The 22,595-nt window shown below is 42.2% G+C and overlaps 2 protein-coding genes across 4 annotated transcripts in view; one reads left to right on the forward strand and one right to left on the reverse strand.

Moving 5' to 3' along the window:
* The window catches only part of cep152 (centrosomal protein 152), a 70,490-nt gene extending 65,532 nt beyond the window's left edge, over positions 1 to 4,958 (forward strand). For all 3 annotated transcript variants that reach the window (XM_080214312.1, XM_080214313.1, XM_080214314.1), the window contains 3 exons: positions 462 to 618; positions 892 to 998; positions 3,592 to 4,958. In XM_080214312.1, coding sequence (XP_080070438.1) covers positions 462 to 618; positions 892 to 998; positions 3,592 to 4,757 — 1,430 coding nt within the window. In that variant the 3' untranslated portion in view covers positions 4,758 to 4,958. The remainder of the gene's footprint in view (positions 1 to 461; positions 619 to 891; positions 999 to 3,591) is intronic.
* A 2,752-nt stretch (positions 4,959 to 7,710) lies between these two features.
* LOC145359435 (protein FAM81A-like) overlaps positions 7,711 to 22,595 on the reverse strand; it is a 43,133-nt gene continuing 28,248 nt past the window's right edge. Inside the window, exons 4-8 of the mRNA XM_080213983.1 lie at positions 20,820 to 20,949; positions 12,908 to 13,014; positions 11,661 to 11,796; positions 10,580 to 10,775; positions 7,711 to 9,736 (exon numbers count right to left, since the gene is read on the reverse strand). Of these exons, the coding sequence (XP_080070109.1) occupies positions 9,597 to 9,736; positions 10,580 to 10,775; positions 11,661 to 11,796; positions 12,908 to 13,014; positions 20,820 to 20,949 (709 nt within the window). The 3' untranslated portion in view covers positions 7,711 to 9,596. The remainder of the gene's footprint in view (positions 9,737 to 10,579; positions 10,776 to 11,660; positions 11,797 to 12,907; positions 13,015 to 20,819; positions 20,950 to 22,595) is intronic.

Genomic DNA, 22,595 nt, shown 5'->3' on the forward strand with positions numbered 1-22,595 from the left:
GAATCAGTCTTCCAGAAGCGCGCTCATTCTATAATTACAATGCATTACATGCACTGCCATCCTTTTTGATTTAATTAATTTTCCTTTTTCATACATTCTATTTAGTGCCCTTTCTTACCACCACTTAACTGTACTAATTTAAATTTTTGTAATAGAATAGACTTTTACTGTTTAAAATATTTAATTTTCAGTTATATACAAATGCTTCCCATAATTAGTTACTCAGGTTGTGGGTTTAAATGCCACTCCATAGATTGGAGCACGCAACTTAGATTTACACTTCAGTGTAGGACTGATTTAATTGTGCAGTCCTAGGCTTTGACTGTCTTCTCCATAGTGTAAATTATTTCTGTCACAGTTGAACGTCTTTACCTCCTACCAGAGAAACAAAGTTTAATGCTGCAATTTTAAGCTCTGGCATAATTTAATTGTGTATCCTGAGATCTTTTCCTTTCGTGCAGGAGATATGATGCGTTATATTCAAGAGAGTAAGAAGCGAGCAGCTGAAATGATTCGTACGGAAGTATTGAGGGAACGACAACAAACCGCACGAAAAATGCGAAAATACTACTTGACCTGCCTCCATCAGCTCCTAGCAGACAATGGGCAGAATGATGGGTAAAAATCTTTATGGTGCAGTTTCTATTAGACCATTGTTTACTGTGATTTCCAATATATTAATGATATTTCTTGGTGTTGAATTACCAGTTTGGGATTTTAACAAGCATATTTTTGTTATTAATCCCTATAAACCCTTACTGATAATCTAATCAGAAAAGCCCAATTACAGAAACTGAAGTTTATAATAATTTGACAGTTGTGGGCTCAAGAACCAAGTTATTTATACCAGCAGTATTGATTTATATAAAAATTTTTGTATTTGTTTCATAGTGCTGAAAAGAAGATTATGAATGCTGCTAGCAAGCTGGCTGCAATGGCCAAGGCTTTAGAAACCCCTCTTCCAAATCGTAAACGTGATAAAACTGAAACTCTGGCTGGTATGTATGTTATTTTGGAAAATTGAATCTTCAACTTTTTGTTCTTATATTCATTGCTTATTTATAAGGCTGCTTCTGTGAGTGATGTGTTTTATGTTTTGACTTTATTTGAAATATATGATGTAAGGGAGTCAACTATACTCATAAATATAATTTTGCTGATTTTCAGTGACATGTTGGTCCTGTGCTCTTATGCCAGAAAGTAGTAAGGTATTTACCATTGGTTTCAAGGTACAAGTTTTGAAGCATCTGATCTAAAGAATACTCATTCCTTAAAATTCCCGTGCATCTTCACAAAACAGGCTATACGTACTGCTTAATCTCTTGCACCGTGTTATAAGTTAGCAAAACATGTGTTTCGGTATGAATCATAAACCCCAAGGTATATTGCAAAGTTAGACTAAACAAATGGGCACTGTGTAAAACAGCTGAATTTTAAACAACTGTCGGAAGGGCAGCGGAGCCAGTTCACAGGCCTGACCAGCGATTGGGAGACCACCTGTGCAGGGCCACTGCGCATGCATCGATATCCACCCTGACAGATTGGCATGTGTGCAGTTGTCTGCTCAGCGCTATGCTGCCGGCCTCTCAACGGGAATAAGCACTGATTTTCAGCGTGAATCTCCCGGAGGCACGTTGCAGTGCTTAGTGTGGGAGATTCACTTTGAAAATCCTGCTTAAAAAACCAGCGGGAGTTGGTCCAGTTTTATGCGAATTCAGCACTTCGAATTTTTCTGGGAAAATCCTGGCCATGATTTTTCGGGCTTTAAAAAAATAGGGTTTTTAAGTTAATTTAGGGGACATTGATGTCACTTGCTAGACGAGTTATATTCCCCGTCTCTGGTTCCCCTTCAGCAGGTGGTGATGAGCTGCCACCTTGAACCACTGGATAGATAAATTTCTGAACAGTAAAGGAATTAAGGATTATGGTGAGTGGGCAGCCAAGTGGAGCTGAGTCCACGAAAAGATCAGCCATGATCCTATTGAATGGCGGAGCAGGCTCGAGGGGCCGGATGGCCTACTCCCGCTCCTAGCTCTTAGGTTAATCTCGGAGATGTTGGTACACCCACTGTGCTGTAGAATGAATGCAGTTCCAACAACACCAAACCTTGATGTGCAGAATAAAGCAGCCCACTTGGTTGACACCTTATCCACCGCCTTCATCATCCACTCTCTCCACTACCGATACAGAGTGGCAGCAGTATATACCATCTACAAGATGTGCTGCAGCGGCTCACCAAAGTTTCTTTGAGAGCACCTTCCAAACCTGTGATTTCTACTGCTTAGAATGACAAAGGCAACAGATGCATGTTTACACCACATATGCAAGTTCCCCTCCAAGACGTTCATCACTCACTGACAGAACTATATTAATGTTACTTCAACATAGTTGGATCATAATCCTGGGACACTCTTCCTAATAGCACTGTGGATATACCTACAGCACACAGTCAAGAAGGCGCCTCACCACTACCTTCTTGAGGGCAATTAGGAGAGGCAATACAAAGCTGGCGATGCTCACATCCTGTGAAAAAATGAAAAAATACTATGCTGGGTCAACTTGTATACTGCAATTTATTGTCTATTTTCCCAAACGAGAATAGAAAAAAAGTAGATAAAAAGGGAGCTTTAAATTAAAACAGATGCTTGTTTTATACTTTAAATTATAATCAAATGTCAGCATTGATTCAGTAGATTAAGTTGGATTATGCGTAAGACTGTCATTATAGAAACTTTAACCCATTAACTTTAAAGCGAGGAGTGTGTATTTGATAATGTAGTGTATGGGTTAGTAACTGATATTAAAATGCACTATATGTATAGATAACAAATGGCATGGTAGTTGGCTTTGATTAAGTGTGTGTTAAAATGTATGAAGATTAAACCTTCAGACCCCTGTCTTTTAAAATTTTAATGTCTGAAATATAATAAAAGGACATTGGGGGCGGCACGGTGACAGTAGTTAACACTGCTGCCTCTCAGCACCAGGGGCCTGGGTTCAATTTCCTGCAGGTGTTCGGGTTTTCTGCAGGTGCTCAGATTTGATCCCACAGTCCAAAGATGTGTGGGTTAGATGGATTGGCTGTGCTAAATTGCCCTTTCGTGTCAGGGGGACTAGCTAGGATAAATGCATGGGGTTATGGAGATAGGGCCTTGGTGGGATTGTGGTCAGTGCAGACTTGATGGGCCAAATAACCTCTTTCTGTAGAATTCTATGATTCTATAATGGCAACAGTATTTTAATAGTTGTGAAGTACTTTGGTCCAGCCTGTAGTTGTGAACAGAGCTGTGTACTGCATGTTGTTTTTCTTATCTGAATTGTGGCTGATTGCTCTTATCATTATTGTGATCTATATAATGAAAATTGACTATTGCAAAAAGAATTGTCATTTGGTGTTTGCAGCTCAGGCAGGATAATTTCCTATGTCAGCTTTTGTATTGTGTATGGCTTTCACTAATACCTGATGCTATGACTCCCTTTTTATTCTGTGCCAGTATTAGTACTTATTGCCCAATATTCTAAATTTTCATGTGGATGCCTTTTTTCTTTTTCTTTGCATGTGTTTTATCATTTGTTTTCTTCTACCTAAAGCACCTCCAAACGTGAAAAGTTCAGGACAATCTCCAGTCATTTCTGAAAATAACCGTGAGGCCACTGGATCCGTGCACATGCAGACAATCCATGTTGAGAAACCACCTTCTAGTGAAGACCAGATCCGGAAATTCAAAAAACATGGAACAGGCAGTGAAATTCATAAGGCACGTGTGGTCCGCTCCATGAACAAGACTTTGTATGGTCCAACTGCAAATAATGGCACTCCAGATGAAAACTTCTTTACAAATCAGAAAGAAGTTAACATTCATAAGACTGAAGGAAAGTCTGGCATTTTACAAAAGGATATTATCTTGTTGCACAAGGTGAAGACTGGCCAACAACTGAATGGTGCTATGTCAAAATCAAAGCTTCACAAAGCTGCTAGTGTTGCACATTTTCAGAACTCACCCAAGTACCTTTCCCAAATGTGTCTGAGCAAAGCGCATAAGTTCAACTCTACTGATAGTCTTACAGACAGGGAATCTTTGCATATGGCTCACAATCAGGATGGCATTTCACCCTCAAAATGTTTTGTACATTATTCAGAAGAATATGTCTGCTCCAAAACTATGACCGGGGCATCAAATGATGTGCGAGAAACCCCTGAAAGAGATGATGATTATGTTTCCAATCTTGAAACTATTATGTCCTGTAAAATGGGCACATACAATTTTAGACAGGCTGAAGGAAAAACATGCCATCTACAAGATTGTAGCACTCCTATAATATGCGCAGGATCAGGTGGCATTTCTAAGCCATCATCTACAAATTTGCCACATAAAGCTATAATGGCAAATAATACTGCGCAAGTGTCACCTTCCATTTCCCCTGTAGCCTCTGAAATGAGCTCTCTTTCAGACAGAGAACATGCTTGCATTTCAAGTAAAACATTCCCAGTTGTGTCAAGGATGCATGGAGAGCAAACACAAGAAGTTCCAGAGAACAGCCTTTCTACTTTTAACACAGACCAGTTTAATATGAGGACAAAACCTCATCAATATATTGCATGTACTGAGCCTGAACTGAAACTGAACGATGAAATAGTAAAGACAAGTAAGCCATACCACGTGAAAGAATATTCCCATAAGAAATATCCATCATGCGTGTTCTCCAAAGTAGACATGGACAGTGGATTTGACAGTCCTTTTCTTAACGCATCTTGACTAACAAAAATGATCTTGCAAGCAAATCCTCTAATCTTTGACACCTTTGTACGGAGTAATTGTATAGGTTTCTTTGAATAACTTGTTAATGATTTGTGATTTTGCTAAATAATGCTGTAATATATTTGCACTTATTTATGTTTCTAAAATCTATTTTTGTACCACAAACCAATTTGTTTTGCTGTTGGTTTCTATGTTCAAATGTTTTTAGGGACAAAATGTTTATTTTAAGATATCATGCTAATAAAGTGCTCTTTTTAATAAGAATTTGTCTGAAAGTAGTTTAAATACTGAACAGTAATTTAGTGTTTCTCCAATTCCATAGCAAGTGTTTTTAGTTGCCTAATTCACTTTTAAGTGGGTTTGTTTGTTTTTGATCTGATTTTTTTTTGTGCTTACCCCAGTCCAGTAAGAAGTCTCGCAGCACCATGTTGAAGTCCAACAGGTTTATTTGACACTAGCTTTTGGAGTCTCAGGCTCCTTTATCGGGTGAATGAGGACTAATGTTCACAAACAGGTCATATACAGACATATAGGGCCTGATTTTACCATTTTCATTCTAAGTGCTGAATCTGGGCATAATGCAGATCAGACTTAAAAATCTGCTTCCAGGTGCCCCCATACATACTCACCCTGAAAAAAAGCCACCAGGCCCATTCGCGCGGCCAAAATGATCGGAGCTGTGCATGTGCAGTTAGAAGAAACAAGTTGAAAAGGTGCACCCGTGTCAGATCAGTTCCAAGTTGCAGAAAGTGGAGAAAGCTGCTTGGGAGCAAAAAGCAGGAGCGATGATCCCCGTACTCATCACTGTCCCCCTTATCCACTCCCTGCTACCCAGACCGATTGCCACCCCCCCGCCCCACCAGAGATACATCTTACCTGCCTCTCTCCTCCTCCTCCTCCTCCTCCCTCCCCACCACCACCACCACCTCCACCACTGATCTGAGTCAGAAAGCCATTGGAAGCACTGAATGTGCACTTCAGCAGCTGGAGTGCCCAATACAGACTTTTATTTAGCAGGTCCATTACAACGCGGTTCCAGATTGGCATACGTGGTGGTAAAGGAGGAAATGCTGATAAAGTTGGGTGGGCAGTCCATTAATTCAATTGAAATGCATGCAAAAGCATTTAAATTGCCATTGCACCCATTTTGGGTACGAAGTGGATCACTGTCATTCTTGGGTTTTGGTAAAGTGGCAATCTGAGCGTTAATGGCCTTACACACGATTTTACCACGTTTTCACACCCGAAAACAGGTACGACACAATGGTAAAATCGGGCCCATAGCGTCTTCAATAGAGATGCATAAAGTAGTTGAAGCATGCTTCCTCTTTTATTTTTCGAAAAACTAAATTGATACTCTGCAAGGTTATTTTACTTTCTTACAAATCCTTTTTAAATGTATCCCATGCAACATTAATGGCCTCGTTTTCAATTTCCTTTTTTTATTTTGTCATAATCCTCCCATTTTACCTGCTTTTCCCTAATTGTTTAGCAAATTAGGTTAGCAACTATGTGGTGGGGTGGATTTAAATTTATTGCAATCCTCATGGAGGCTACTATCCTGATGAATTTCTCAATGTCAGAAATCAAAAGACAAGATTTCACCATTTTACATTTCAAACAAACTAAAATCAACATGGCTGCCTGTTAATTAATTTAATCTAATTCATCCAACTAAACAAAAAAAGTGTGGGAGCAATATGACATTTCTTTGGAACTGAGGAGAGGTAGGAATGGGATTGGTTTTGTGCACTTGGGGGAAAAAAAATAGTAGGTTAAGGGCAGAGCAGATGTAGGAAAAGAGGTTAGAGAACAGGGACCTAAAATGACACAGACGTCATGGAACTTGGGTAAAGGGAGTCGTAATGGTTCTAAGGACACAGCTTGGTCAGAGTAGTGTTAGTAGCAAGATGAAGGACAGCACTGTCTGAAACCAAAAACTTGAGAACGAGGTACTGTTAGAGAATCAGATCAAAAACCCCCCAGCTATATTATGAAGCCAGACTAACCTCAATGACTTTTCTATTTTGGCTTAAGGGTAGGATGTTTCAGTCCAGATGTGAGTCTACTGACTAACCAGGGAACTTTTATCAAAACAGACTTTATTTAAAAACACCTTAACCATAACAAATGAATTGGCTTAACTGTTAACAACTGAACAATTATTAAGATATTAGTTGGCAAAATACAGGTATACTTGCTTGTAACTTAGGTTTCAGAAAGCCTCTGGAGGGAGAGAGAGAGAGACATTTTTTCCTTGCAGCTCCAGACTGCAGGTCTTTTTTTAAAAGAAATGAAAATGAAATTGTTAATTCTTGCAAGCTTAGCTCCTCCCATTAACCATATTAACTGTCTGACCATCACTGAATGGTTTGGGTTCCACCTGGGCCACTCGGCTCTTGACCCTCCATCAAAAGATTATAAGTGGCAATGTTTGTTGATCATTGCACAATTTTCAGCATCATTTGTGAGTCCTCGGATACTAAAGTCATCATGTCCTATTACAGCAAGACCTGGATAACTTGGGCTGACAAAGGGCAAGTAAGATGTGTTACACAAGTGACAGACAATGACCATCTCCAGTTGTAACCACCTCCAATCTACCCATCATCCCTTGATATTCAATGGCATTGCTATCACTGAAGAGGCTCTGATACATTTATTGCCATTGAGGCACATGCTAGTGCCCTTGCACATTGATGCATACCTTGGTTACCTGAGCCTATTTGGGTGAAATAATATCCTACCAGTCTTAGTCTATCCCAGTGCTGCTGAGCCACTATGGTGGCTTGAATTCCATTGTTCTTATGATAGAAAATATGATTAAAACAAAACCGATCCAAAATGGTCTGTGTATGTTGTGGATACAAACCATAAATATTAACAAAACAAAGAATAACTTTGAGCTTTGAATTTTGTTTAATTTTCATCAATAACAGCACATATGGGTTAATTCAAAGCAAGCCTAAAACACATTCCTGATGGTATTATGAACACAAGAGGATATATTCCTCCATACAGCTCAAACATGGTACTCTAAGCTTGGTGTGGATGTCATGCAACATTTAAAATTGCAAAGCGATTTGATTTATTATTGTCATTAGTATACAGTAATAACTATTTCTTGTGTGCTATACAGACAAAGCATACCATTCATAGAAAAAGAAAGGAGGGGCTACAGAATGTAGTGTTGCAGTCATAGCTCGGGTGTAGAGAAAGATCAACTTAGTATGAGGTAGGTCCATTCAAAGTTCTGATGGCAGAAGGGAAGAAGCTGTTCTTGAGGTGGATGTGACAAAACTTTCTACTTGACAGGACATGGGAGCATAAATATAAGATCATCACTGACAGATTCAAGAATGTAGGACAAATATATTTACAGAGTTTAAAAAAAATGGGAAACTTGCTATTGCATGGAAATTAACAAGACAGCATTGATGCATTTAAAGACAGGCATTCTGGGGTATGGGCCAAGATGAGGAGCAGAAATTAGAGTGGGAGAAAATTTGCGTAAAGTATAAGTATCAATGTTAATTACAAGGTTATGTTGGAAAGGCTGGGGTTCTTGGAGCAAAGATTATTGTGGAGAAATTTGATAGAGTACAAGATCATGACAAGTTTAGATAAGAGAGGCAACAAAATACTCTTCCCAAGACTATGGAACACCTTTAAGACATTGGACAAGAGTTGCAGGGGCAATGTGAGGAAGAACTATTTTACATAGCAAGTGGCAATGATCTGGATGTAATTTGCTTCCCACAGGCTGGTGAGAGGGGAAATTTGATGGACACTTGAAGGAAATAAATTTTCAGGACCATTGGAAATGGGACTGAATGCATTGCTCCACAGGGAGGCAGTATGGACTTAATGGGCCAAATGGCCTGCTTTGTTGTGGCTTGGTGACTTCATAAAAGTGGAAAAGACATTTCACATATAGTAGCTAAGAAATGAGACATCAGGCGGCTGCTTTCACTGTGCAGGCTGATGGTAGGCAAACAGAAACTGTGGTACCTCCTTAACAGACTGCTGGGCCCATTGAGATGCCCCCATAAAGGTTTTCCCTCCCATTCTGTCTAACCTCCTCCCTTTGTACCCCTTGATGGGGTTCTTTTGCCCCCTTTGCTTGGGGTCTTTCAGCCTAGTCTCAACAATATCTTCCCCATTACACCCATTCACTGTTCACTTTGTTCCTCATCATCGCCCTAGTGGACCAGAACGCTATCGGATGTTAGATTGGCCAGTAGCTCTGTTACACTGGCTATCCTGCTATCAGGGAAATGAAGGGGTGCACGAATCTTCTGTGCTGCCCAACTCATCTCCAATGAGCATAGGCAGGTTGAGGATTATGACTCCCACACTGAAATGTTGGGTAGATGAATTTTCAACACTGTGGGTTGGTATAAGTTGCTAACTGATTAATTAGAAGTTTAAAGTACAACTTTCAGAACTCCTGTACTTTTCACAACTTGCAACCTGGCTCTGGAATGATGTAATAATGTTCATCCATATTGTGGACACATTGATTGTTTTTCCAACTGGTTACACTCTATCAGTCACATGTCCATTAAAGCATCTTCTGTACAGAAAATACACACACAAATGTCATTTTATTGGGGTAAAGGCTTACACTGACTTTGATGTACAACGTTCAAACCAGTATAATTTGCTAACTTGGTTAACTTGCACACAAGGATATAATGTCTTACCAAGGCCCCTTCTTGATAAACAAAGGCTGTATGAAATAGTTGCAAGTGTCTACCAATATAAACGTAAATGTAGTATGATGCTTGGACAGTGTGTAAAAGATGACATAGATCATACACAATGATTCTGTTATTAACTAGGCTCCAGAGGACTAGAATCCATCATGTGCTGCATCTGACGAATCTGTTTCTGCAACTGCTCTTTATCCTGCTTCATTTTTGCCTCCAGTATGTGTCTTAAGGATCCAATGCTATCGTAAATAGCTGAAAAGCCTTAATAGCAAAGACAAATCATCAGAAGTGTAAATCACGGCATCGAGTGTTGTAGTTACAAAGAACATTAGAAGAAGTTCTAAATTATACATTGGATTTAATACCAACAAAATACTGCGGATGCTGGAAATACTCAGTACGTCTAATTGTAACTGTGGGGAGAAAAACTGAACTAATGTTTCAGGCAAAAGGTCCTTGACCGAAAACATTAACTCTGTTGTACACAGATGCTGCATTCCAACATTTTCTATTCTTTTATTTTGTATTAGATTTTCCAGAGGAGATTCCAATAAACTAGATTAGTAGGAATCTGGTTCAATGACCATTGTGGGAATAGATCTTCTCCGCAAAAGTGAAAGGCAGCTAAGCTTTCAACTTGAACAAATTTCCGATGCCCCAGAGGATATCAGCACGCCTTATCCCATCCAGACACACAGACCTGGAGATCCTGAATCTGGTCTTGTAGGCTGAGCTACATTAGGTGATCTCAGCAGGATTGCAACCGACTTCCTTGGCTAGGCAATAGGAAAGTCACTGTGGTTTCTCACTCCTCATTGCTATCCAGATATGTCCCTACTGGAAAGCACCAGCATGTCAATAATATTGTATATTGTATTGAGCTGGATTGTGATGCTACACAAAGTCAAGCAGCTTCTTCTCTAGGTTTGCACATTGAGGAATTTGAACAAAGTACAATATGCTTGCTAGAATGTGACCTGACAATTTAATAACAGGAAGAGAGGATTTGGAGAACTTTCCTTTTTGAAACAAATCCTTATACATGATATCAAGTTGGATTGTGTGTAAATTATGATGCCATAAAAACACTGATTTTTATCTTACCAACATTAGTTTCAACTTCAATGTTCTCTATTTCTTTCCATATTTTTTTCTCCGTCTTAATGATGACATGATTCAGTTTCTTTTCCACATGTTTTATGTCATGGAGCTCCGAGTTCATTTTCTGTCCTGCTTCTAATTTGTCAAGTTTCACGGACAGCTGGTTAATCCTCTCCTCAATTGATTTCTCGCTACTTTCCTAACACAAACAGAAAGTCACATCTCCATTACAGAAAACAAACTGACAGTTAATCACAAGAATACATCCAGATCTGGCACGAAGGAAGATGGCTGTGGTGATTGATGGTCAACGATCTCAGCTGCAGGACACCACTGCAGGAGTCCTTCAGGGTAGTGTCCTAGGCCCAACCATCTCCAGCTGCTTCATCAATGACTTTCCTTCCATCATAAGGTCAGAAGTAGGGATGTTCGCTGATGACTGCACGAAGTTCAGCACCATTCTCAACTTACATACTGAAGCAGTCCATCTCCAATTACAATTAAAGACAGGCAATATCCTGGCTTCGGCTGACAATTGGCAAGTGGCATTCATACCATAAAAATGCCAGGCAGTGACCACCTACAATAGGAGAGAATCTAACCATTGTCCCTTGGCATTCAATGGCATTACCTTCATTGAATTCCACATTATCAACATCCTGCAGGTTACCATTGACCAGAAACCGATCCGGACTATGAATATAAGTATGCACGGGGATCAGTTAGCTCAGTTGGCTGGACAACTGATTCATAATGCAGAGTGATGCCAACAGCACAGGTTATATTCCTGTGCCGACTGAGGCTATTCATAAAGGCCCTGCCTTTTCAACTTTCCCCCTTCTCAACTTTTCCCCTTCCCTGAGGTGTGGTGATCCTCAAGTTAAATCGCCCCCAGTCAGCTCTCACCCTCTAAAGTGCCTCTGGTCGTCTGGAGCTATGGCGACCTTAGCTTACATATGTATATGTACATAATTGTTGTACTTAATAAATACATACAGTTAACCTACTTTACATATGAAAAGTTCGACCAAATGGCATCCAGCCCCCTACAACAACTTTTTCTGCACTTTAATGTAATACTTACAGTTTTATCTTTCACATTTAAGGAGATTAGTTCTATTTGATGCAACAATTCCTGCTCCTTTTTAGTTAGTTTCTGTTCCAAGTGGGAACAACTGGTCAAAACCTGATCCTTGAGGTCTTCAGTTATGCTCTTCATCCTTTGGAAGATAATTTGTGAGATTTTCAGGCAACTTAGGACAAAAGAGCAAATAAAGCAGAGTTGTGTATTGCTATGAGTTGTACCTGTCTGACTTACGACACATCCATTGCAATCCTCACAGATCTACTCAATGGGGATATCTTGATCGGCAGGGGGTCCCAATGTCGATGGTGGCAGGGTGACGGTGACAGGAGATCTCCCGATAGACTGCACAATGACACTCCAAGATCTCAGCAGCTAGTTTCACCAGTGAGATCAGGCTCTCTCTTCATCCCCCCACCAGCAAGAATCACGCCCTGTCTCTTTTTAACTAAGTGCCACATCATTGCAACAGAGCTCGCCCAAGCGTTGGTGCAATTCTCTCCTGTTTCACATTCGTTCAGCACTTAGAATCTTTTTCATAAAATTCCACCCAACCTTTCCAATTAAGTTTATTTGTTAGTGTCACAAGTAGGCTTACATTACCTGCAATGAAATTGCTGTGAAAATCCCCTAGTTGCCACGTTCCGGTGCCTGTTTGGATACACTGAGGGAGAACTTAGCATGGCCAATGCACCTAACCAGTATGTCTTTCAGACTGTGGGAGGAACCTGGAGCACCCGGAGAAAACCCAGGCAGACATGGGAAGAACATGCAAAGTACGCACCGACAGTAACCTAAGCCAGGAATCAAACCCAAGTCCCTGGTGCTGTGAGGCAGCAATGCTAATCACTGTGCCAGGTACAATGAGCTGAATGCCCTCCTTCTTTGCAGTGTGGATCTGTGATAAATTAACCCTGTATTCACCTTTTTCTAAACTCAGAGTATGTCTTTTCATTGTGAAATCCCTCCTAAACCTACATGAACAGAGCCTGTGGGCTATACAGCCAGATCCACCAACACAGCAACTGGAGAACTTGGAGCACAGGTGAGGGGACAAACTGGCTTCTCTGAAAGAGAGCAGGACTACTGGGGACTCTCAAAGTAAAAGGGGAGGGCGGGAGAGGATAGGCTGTTTGGAGGGCAGTCAGGATGTTCATTGCCTGGTTACCATATGGCCAAGTGCTTGTAGATCACTCACCCCCGAGGCTCGGTGAGTTACTCTGATGGAGTGTGAAGTGGACACTCACCTAATATCCAGCAGATGGGGCTGTTCACTGTTCTGTTCCCTTGTAAGCTTGATCTTCATTTGTTGCTCTCTAATAGATTCTTCAACTCTCTTTAAAAGTTCTGAAATCTGTTGAAAAATCGATACAGTGCAAAATAAACATAATGGGGTCGGAATTGTGCCATGCTCACTTAAGGCAGTACAGTGGCACAGCGGTTAGCACTGCTGCCTCACAGCTCCAGGGACCCAGGTCTGATTCCTAGCTTGGGTCAGTGTGGAGTTTGTATATTCTCCCTGTGTCTGCATGGATTCTTTCTGGGTGCTCCGGTTTCCTCCCACAGTCCGAAAGATGTGCTGGTCAGGTGCATTGGCCATGCCAAACTCTCCCTCAGTGTATCTGAATAGGTGCTGGAGTGTGGCAAGTAGGGGATTTTCACAGTAACTTCATTGCAGTGTTAATGTCAGCCTACTTGTGACTAATAAATAAACTTTAAGGATGCTGAATATAACAGCTTGAATATATTAAGTAGAGAAATCGGTCCCTTGTCTCATTAATATTGAATATTTGGGATACCAGCTTTAAGTTGTTCACTGGTACGTCCTCTAATCAGGACCTTGAGAATAGTGTGTCTGTGATGCTATTTAGAGGCAGCCTTGCATCTCTTAAGAGGGAGGCAGTTTGATTGCAGCTCTCTTGAGCCTGCCTGGGCACTGCAGACATGCCTGAAACAGATGTTAAATGCTGCCCATCCCTCCGAATGCTCAGATGCTGCCGCAGTGTGGGGGTGGTCTTATCCGGTGGGAGAGGCAGGCACTGTTCCCACTGCAGCTACTGACGAGGATCCAGATTAGTGGCCTGGTAGCAGAGGTCAGGTTGGAAGTCAATGATCGAGGACTGCAACCAGGGCAAGAAGATCAACAGGCTGAGAAGGTTGCTGTGCTCGGGCTCGGGACTCAGTCTACCCTGCTCTCTTGTTTTCCCCTCTGTGCTACCTGTAGCCCCACAGCTCACAGACCTTCCCTCTCTGCTTGTCAATCAGTATACTGCACCTCCTCCTGATTCTATTCACACAGTCTGCCTCTCCCACTCTGTTGCATCCATCATTTCCCACATCACTGCCACCATTCTTACCGTTCACCCATGATGTGCACAGCATCAAGACATCTCATTCAGCAACAACCAGCACACCCGCTTCCATCCCCTGTGGCAAATGGTGCATAATATGAGGAAGCAGATGGACACAGGAACAGGGGCAGCCTACATCCACATCCTGTGTCCACATTAGGAGGACATCCTGGACATTATGGGCAATGGTTGAGTCAGACCTGTCCACTAGTGAGTTTGGAGGATGGGTCGCACAGATATCTTGTTCTCTTACTCTCTTTTTTATTTCCTTCCCCCACTAATATCGCTTTGCACATTCTCCACAACCTTCAGCAGCTGCTTTCATCTCTCTCTCTCTCTCTCTCTTTCCTGCATACTCTCAGCAATAACACAACAAGTAGAAGCAGGAATAGGCCACCCTGAGGCCCTTCAAACCTGCCTTGCCATTCAATGCGATAACGACTAATCTATGTCAGCTTCAACTCTTTTTCTGCCCCAAAGCCCTCTATTCCTCGATCTATCAAATATTTATCCACCTTCACTTTAAATATTTCCAATGATCCAGCCTTCACTATCCTTTGGGGCAGAGAATTCCAGAGATTCACCACCCTCTGTGAGAAGATATTTCTAAGCATCTCAGTTTTAAATGACTGGCTCTTTATCTTGTAGACGGCCCCTGCTCCTTTAATTTAGGCTCAGAAGTTCTACTGGGACCCCAGCAGCAGAGGAGGAGAATGGCATTATGAAAGAGGCATCATTCAATCTTACCCTGGCAGATACCAGCACAGATACTAGTGCACCCAGCCTAGTTCACAATTAGGTCTGATGGACCTGGGCAGAGATAAACCGAGCATTCATGAATCTAAGGGCAGAATCAATGCAAAAAGCAGCCTCCTCCAAAGAAGCACTAACTGTGAACTAGCACTGCTGCCTCACAGTGCTAGGGGCCTGGGTTCAATTCCTGCTTAGGTCACTGTTTGTGTGGAGTTTGCACGTTCTCTCCGTGTCCACATAGGTTTCCTCTGGGTGCTCCAGTTTCCTACCACAGACCAAAGATGTGCGGGTTAGGTGGATTGGCCATACTAAATTGCCCTTTAGTGTCAATGGGACTAGCTAGGGTAAATGCATGGGGTTATAGGGATAGGGCGTGAGTGCTAACCAACCACTACTGGGAATGTACTTCACATATAATTAATAGCTCTTTAGCAAGGCACCAGAGAACGGTCTGTGTGACAAATCTCAGCATGGGTTCAAAGTAATCAAGAGAGGGAGGAAATTGGTGCAGAAAAATAAATCGCAATGAACCTCTCCAAAATGTTGAATGATTCTTGGGGACCTCAATAAGCTTCTTTTTTAATGCAAATACTTTAAGCAGTACTCACGATTATAATAAACTGACTTGAATTCTTTCTTTCCCTGGTAATTACTATGTAACACTGGTAATGCACCATGCAGACACTGAGACACAATTTCCTCGGAGCATTCTGCTGTTTCTGTGGGATTCTGTCAATTCCACTGGGATCAGCAGTGGCTCAGTGGCTGACATCCTGTCCCTCGGCTGAAGGTTGTTGGTTCACGGCCCACTCTAGAGCATCGAACGCGTAATCAAGCCTGACACTCCAGTGCAGTACCAAGGGAATGTCGCACTGTTGGCGGTGCCGTCCTGTAACTGAGATGTCAAATTGAGGTTCCACCTCCCCTTGCAGGTGGAAGGAAAAAATCTCACAGCTCTATTTCAAAGGAGGAGTTCTCTTCAGTGTCTTTCAGCCAAAATCGGGACAAACCAGATGACCTGGTCTTGATCACATTGCTGTTTATGGGGCCTTACTGCGTCTCCTACATTACAATGCTACTGTACTTTGAAAGTATTTCAATGGCAGCCTTGGGGATGTGAAAGGTGCTACATAAATGCAAGATTTTCTTGTTTACTCCTGCTGAACTTACAGTGGGAATCACTGGCAAAGCTGTCAGATTCTGACACATACCTGTGATTTAAAGCTGTGTTTTCCTTTGCAGCACCACACAAATCTCTGCAATTTGCACAGACTTAAGTTTTGGAATAAGGACCCAATCTGAAGACTTCCTTTATGCTCATTAAATAAACAGTAATAATAATTTATGCCCCAGCGTTAGAACCGTTCACCAACAATAATGTAATCATTTCCTTGTGTTAAATATTTACACAGAGTTGCTGAACAATGCGCCATTCACAGAAATTGTAAATCTATACGGATGAATTCAAAACTGCGCTCTGTACAAGGTTAAATGGCGCTAAAATTCTCAAAAGGTTAGTTAGCAATCCTGGAACCAATGTAACCTGGTGCGAGAAGAGGGAGACTTCCGTGCTTAAAAGTGAAACAGAAAGTCAGTTCCAGGTGAGTTGTGGACTTTGACTGGGAACAGTTTCAGCACAATATAAACGATGATTAGTTTTTAAAGAGACATTTCAGAAAAAAAGTACAGTTCTCAATAGGCAAAAAGTTCACATGGTGACGATATCTTGGTTCTGTTTAAACATTTTATGAACGAAACTTTGTGTTTCATTGCACATTTTCAAAATAATTATTGTAGATTTTTATTAGTGGCCAAAAGGTCAAAATTGTTTCCTTTATGAAAGGAACGTCACCTTTAAATGAAAATCTTTCGGGGTTACATACAAATATAGAGAAACTAGAAGCAGGAGTAGGCCATTCGGCCCTTTGAACCTGCTCCACCATTCATTTTGATCATGGCTGATCATCAAATTCAAAGGACGGGAATTTCCAGCCACACTCACCTCAAAACCGGAAAATCCCACTAGAGGTCAATGGGTCTTTGCATGGTCCACCCTCTTTGCCTATTACGATTCCTGTGGCGGGTGGGACAGAAAAATTCCATCCAATATCTTGAACCCACCTGCACCCCCACTGATATTCCTTGATCTCTTTAGCCTCAAGGCTTGCATTAACACTGTAATGAAGTTACTGTGAAATTCCCCTAATTGCCACACTCCGGTGCCTGTTTGGGTACACTGAGGGAGAATTTAACACGGCCAATACACCTATCTAGCATGTCTTTTGGACTACATGAGGAAACTGGAGCACCTGGAGGAAACCCATGCAGACACAGGAAGATTGTGCAGACTCCACACAGACAGTGACCCAAGCTGGGAATCAAACTGTGAGGCAGTAGTGCTAACCACAGTGCCACCCTCTAAAACAGGCAGATGGAATCTCAGTTTAATGTCTAACCCAAAAAATGCCAACTCCAGCTCCCTCAGTACTGCAGGGAAGTGAGAGCCCATGTGTACAACTCCCAGTTGTGGGACCGGAATGAAATCTTTATTTTGCCTCTTTTATGTGTTCCATCCAGGTGAATTCTTTACTCACAATGAGGCTAATTTTGACTTTGAACATTTGTGCATAATGGACAGCTGGTAGGATGTTGGCCCAAGGTAAAATTACCACCAATATGCCCAGGTCCCCCCAGAGACCTTCATACAAAAGTATTGTCTAACAACAGGGTGTTAATTACATTTTTCTAATATGAAATAAATATAACAATTCATAAATAGGACATGTGGATTAGTTACATAGTCAGCATGAGCCATGAAAGACAGAACCGGTTAGCCGAGTGCAATAGCAATACCACAAACAGTGTTAGTGACATCGAAACAGTCAATTATCAAATTAGTGAAATACTGTTTTACTAACAGAAAGCAAGATCTTGTTTGGAAAAGCGATTGAAAATGGAATTCTTTGCCAATCAGCTACCAAATATTCACAGGGCAAGAGCTTGACTTTTAATTAAGAATACTGTGGCAACATCACTTGGATTGTGACCTAGGTGCTAAATTCCTGGAGCGATGGAGGATGCAGAAGCCTGCAGAAGAAAAAGTCTCACCACTTAGATAGTGACCGCAGGATGTCTCAAAGCGTAACATCAGAATGTAAGAAAGTGTGGAGAGGATTTGGATACTTGTTCTTTGTGGCTCTTACACAGTTCCTGACACTTGCAGGGGCTGGCTTGTGAAATTACCCCAAAAATTTGGCCGGTGCTTTATTGCGGAATACAAATAAGAAAAATATGTCAGAGCCCATTTTGCAACTAGAACTAATCGCAGAGCTGAGGTGAGCAAAGCAGGCACCAAGATATTTAAAGCAGACTGACTCTGGGATTTCAGATGGGGTCAGGGTCAGCATTCTGTGGGTGATTGGAAGACCCCCACCCTCTTCCCCAACCCTCCCACCCCCACCCCACTCCCCTCTCCCTCACCCCCCGCCCCCCACCTCCCCACCACCGCCCCCACCCCACCCTCCCCATTCCCCATCCCCAATGCCTTCCCAAGAATTTCAGGATCAGTGGCTCAGATTTTCCAATAAATGATGAAGGAATGGTACCCGACATTCCGTACGCTCGCACATCCAACCCATTTTGGCCTAACATTTTTTGCAGGGACCTGGGCCTTTCTGATGAAGGGTCAGGCAGGAACTTCCATCCTCGCGGGGCCCCAAATTCCAGAAATTCCCACCCGAGCTCAACGCACCTATAACTGGGGCTGCCGAGTTCTCCACCTCGCCCGTTACGATGCCCCCGGCCAGCGGGACGGGGAATTTTCGACCTCTGTTCCTCCACAGACACTGCCTGACCTGTTGAGTATTTCCAGCTGTTTTTATGACAGCTGCTTTCCTTTGTGTGCTTTGCAAGGCTTTCATTTATTTATCTTTAGTGAATGAGTCAAACAGCAGCTAGTCTGGTTTTTATTGTTGACTTCACTATTGTGAACATCCACAGCGTCAGATGATTTCCACAGGAACAATTATCCCATGATCTCCAAGGAGCCTAAAGGCTGAAGATTGGGGTTTTAACTGAGGCCAATGAAAAATAGCTCCAAAAATAAGTCTTGTCTTCGAAGCACGAGCTCTGTAGGTTGAGTGACATTTGAGTTTTCCAAAGAATGAACAGCCAACATGTCATAAGTGATATTTATAAATCAGTGCGATGGCACTTATAGCAAATTTAATTAAACAGATGAAGATATTATTGGGTATGATGCTTGTTTTACATTAGAATTGCAGTGCTGGTATGAAGCTCATAGAATCATAGAATCCAGCAGTGCTGAAGGACTCACCCCTCGAGTCTGCACTGATCACAATCCCACCCACACCCTATTTCCAAAACCTCACATAATTACCCTACTGATCCCCTAGCACGAGGCTCAATTTAGCATGCCCAATCAACCTAACCCACATATCTTTGGACTATGGGAGGGAACAGGAGCACCCGGAGGAAACCCATGCAAACACAGAGAGAACATGCATACTCCTCACCAACAGTGACCCAAGGCCAGAATTGAATCCGGGTCCCTAGTACTGTGAGGCAGCAGTGCAAACCACTGTGTCACCGCGCCGCTAGTTCACTTTTCACTGACAAGTAGTCTTAGTATAAGTCCCAAGTCAGAGTCCAACTCATTTCTGAAGCAAAGCAGAATAACACCCACAGGAAGAGGGAATCTCAGCCCACTTCACCCAATGTCTGCTCAGTCTCCTGACACCAGATTTGACAATGAAAATTATCTCTGCTCAGCTTTGGGTCCTTGGAACGTATTACAATAAATTGGGTGAGTTGCCACAATGTCCTGAACTTCCACAGGCAGCTCACACATTTGACAGAATAAACATTGGTTCGTTTTTCTTGATGGCCTTGTTGCATCCATTTTATGCCAGTCCATTCTGAAGCCTAATCTCTACACCATAAAGTACAAATTTATGGCACAGCAGTTAGCACTGCTGCCTCACAGTGCCAGGGAACTGGGTTCGATTCCTGGCTTAGCTCACTGTGTGGAGTTTGCACGTTCTCCCTGTGTCTGCTTGGGTTTCCTCTGGGTGCTCCGGCTTCCTCCCACAGTCTGGATGACGTGCTGGTTAGGAGGATTGGCTTTGCTAAATTCTCCATCAGTGTATCCGAACAGGCTGACGGAGTGTGGCGACTACGGGATTTTTGCAGTAATTTCATTGCAGTGTTAATGTAAGCTATTTGTGACACTAATTAGTAAACTTTAAACTTTAAATTCTTAGCATCAGTGCGGAGTGAATGCTCACACTATGATTCTGATAGAAATTGTGTCTACGGATAATACATCAAAATATCACCATTTTTTATGAGCCAGAATGTGCAATTGCCACTCTTGATAAATGGTGTTTGACAGGTTGGGTACCATAACTTCAGGCCAGTACTTATTGGCAATGGAATTAATCTAATAGTCTTCACACTCAGGCTGCTCATCAAACTCATTGAAAAATCTACAGTATCTTTTATCATCTGTATAAGTTTTTAGAAAAAGATCTCATAAAGCCTAACACAACTGCTCAAGAAATGCAAGGGAATATCCCTGCAAGACAAAATTAACACTCAACAGAGAAATCATTTGGATTGTTAATTCTATAAACTGTATGTTTTCAATTGCTTTTCCAAATATGCTCCTGCCTTCTATTATTTTACACATTCAGGAAAATATATGATCAGTTTTTTCAAAATATATTCTTTCATGCGATATGGACAATCGTGGCAAGGCCAGCATTGTTGCTCATCCCTAATCGCCCTTAAACCAAATGGACTGCCACACCAGTTTGAAGAGCATTTAAGAGACAACCACATTGCTGTGGGTCTGGAGTCACATGTAGGCCAGACCAGGTAAGGACGGTAGATTTCCTTCCCTCAGAATGTTCACGAATCAAATGGGTTCACATGTTTCATGGTCACCATTGTACAGTGACTCAGGAGCTAATGGTGTTTTTTTTTATTTAGCATACGTTCTACATTAAATGTAAAGGACCATATTTTGTTTAACCTGCCCTTCAACATCCTTTATTTTTGCTTCCAAGGTCAGTTTTGCTTTTTGTTGCTCTTTGCTTAGGTCCTGAATTCCTTCGTAGATTGACACCAGGTCAGCTGACAGTTTGACAATACTTGCATCACACCTAAGGGAGGAAGCAGGGATAGAGTCACAAGACATCCCTCATCAACTGTTAGACATTTGAGACAAGTACCTACAGGGAAATGGTTAATGTACTGTCGGGATAATTTTCCATGTTTGGGATGATTTGTGTACGGAGCCTCATTGTCTCCAGTGATTTTCCACAGCATGCAGCTGGGCAGGCACAGTTTTCCTGGTACGTACACAAGAAATGTAGATACAGGTCAGCTTGTTCTGCTTTCACCTTGGCACTCTGGCCAGGATGAAAGGTTCCACCCTCCGATAGCTAATAGGGCTCAGTAAGCAGAACAAGTTTGGACCAGTTTAATACAGTTCCTCGTCAACAAAAGAACCACAACATAACTATGTCTCTACTCATTACTGCCAGAACAAAAATTTAATTCTAATACAACAATGAACCCTACTCTTTAGTTGTTAGTTTGTTTAAATGTTTTAATCTTTCCAATATAAATGTCACTGGTGTCCTTCCATCTATGAAGTATGATGGATACACAGCAAACAATCCATTTCAAATGGGGTGTCTTCACTGTGGCGTGCCTTTGCTGATGGCTGAAGAGGAATCTCTCTGAGAGGCAGCTTCTGCCACAAGGGCTACACATGAGGCTTACGAATATCATTGTAGGCTGTGGCACTTGCAGCCACTGTTCATTGTGATGATGCATCAGGTGTCACTATTTTTCAATTCTTTCAGCTAGTGGCTCCCAGGTGCGATAGTCAATGTTTGGGGCCTTCAGATTACGCTTGCAAGCATCCTTAAAGTGGAGCTTTGGGCATCCCATGCTCATCTGGCTCCGACTTCCTCATCAGCAAGGCCTTGGATGTGCAATGGTCTTCCAGCCTGCAGATATGCCCAAGCCAATAAAGCCTCCTTTTAGAATCATCAAACACCTACAGTGCAGAAGGAGGCCATTTGGCCCATCGAGTCCACAGTGACCACAATCCCATGCAAGTCCTATTCCTGTATCCCCACATATTTACCCTCCTAATCCCTCTGACACTAAGAGGCAATTTAGCATGACCAATCAACTGAACCCACACATGTGGGAGAAAACTAGAGCCCCCGGAGGAAACCCATGCAGACACGGGAAGACACGATAACTCCACACAAGGCCGGGATTGAACCAGGTCCCTGGCACTGTGAGACAGCAGTGCTAACCACTGTATCACCATGCCACCCGCATCTTCTTGATGAGTGATAACAAACCTGGGAAGCCCTGCCTTTGAGAGGACTGCTACATGTCCTGCCAGGAGATGTCCATAATGCACTGCAGATGGTGAAGATGGAAATCGTCGAGCTTCTTTTCTTGACAGCTGCAAGTCATCCATGTTTTATAGCCACAGAACAAGGTGCTCAGAACACCATCAGCTGGGTCCTAAGAGTCAGCTTAGTGTTATTCATGTATGTATTGTGAATCAGCCAAAGGTGGTATCTGCTTTATCCAGGTGTGTATCAACTCCTATATCAAGGGTCAGATTGGCTGTCAGTGTGGACCCAAGGATGTAACAACAGGTGGGCTGCTCTTTAGTGCGATCTGATACAGAGATGCAACTTCGTGTCCCTTGAGTACAGTCTTTTGGTGCTCATACCTAAGGAGAACAGTTTGCAGATATGTGAGAGACAGTCGATTA

The sequence above is a fragment of the Carcharhinus amblyrhynchos genome, chromosome 28 (genome assembly GCF_965287045.1).
Source record: "Carcharhinus amblyrhynchos chromosome 28, sCarAmb.v2.hapA, whole genome shotgun sequence".
NCBI classification, from domain to species: domain Eukaryota; kingdom Metazoa; phylum Chordata; class Chondrichthyes; order Carcharhiniformes; family Carcharhinidae; genus Carcharhinus; species Carcharhinus amblyrhynchos.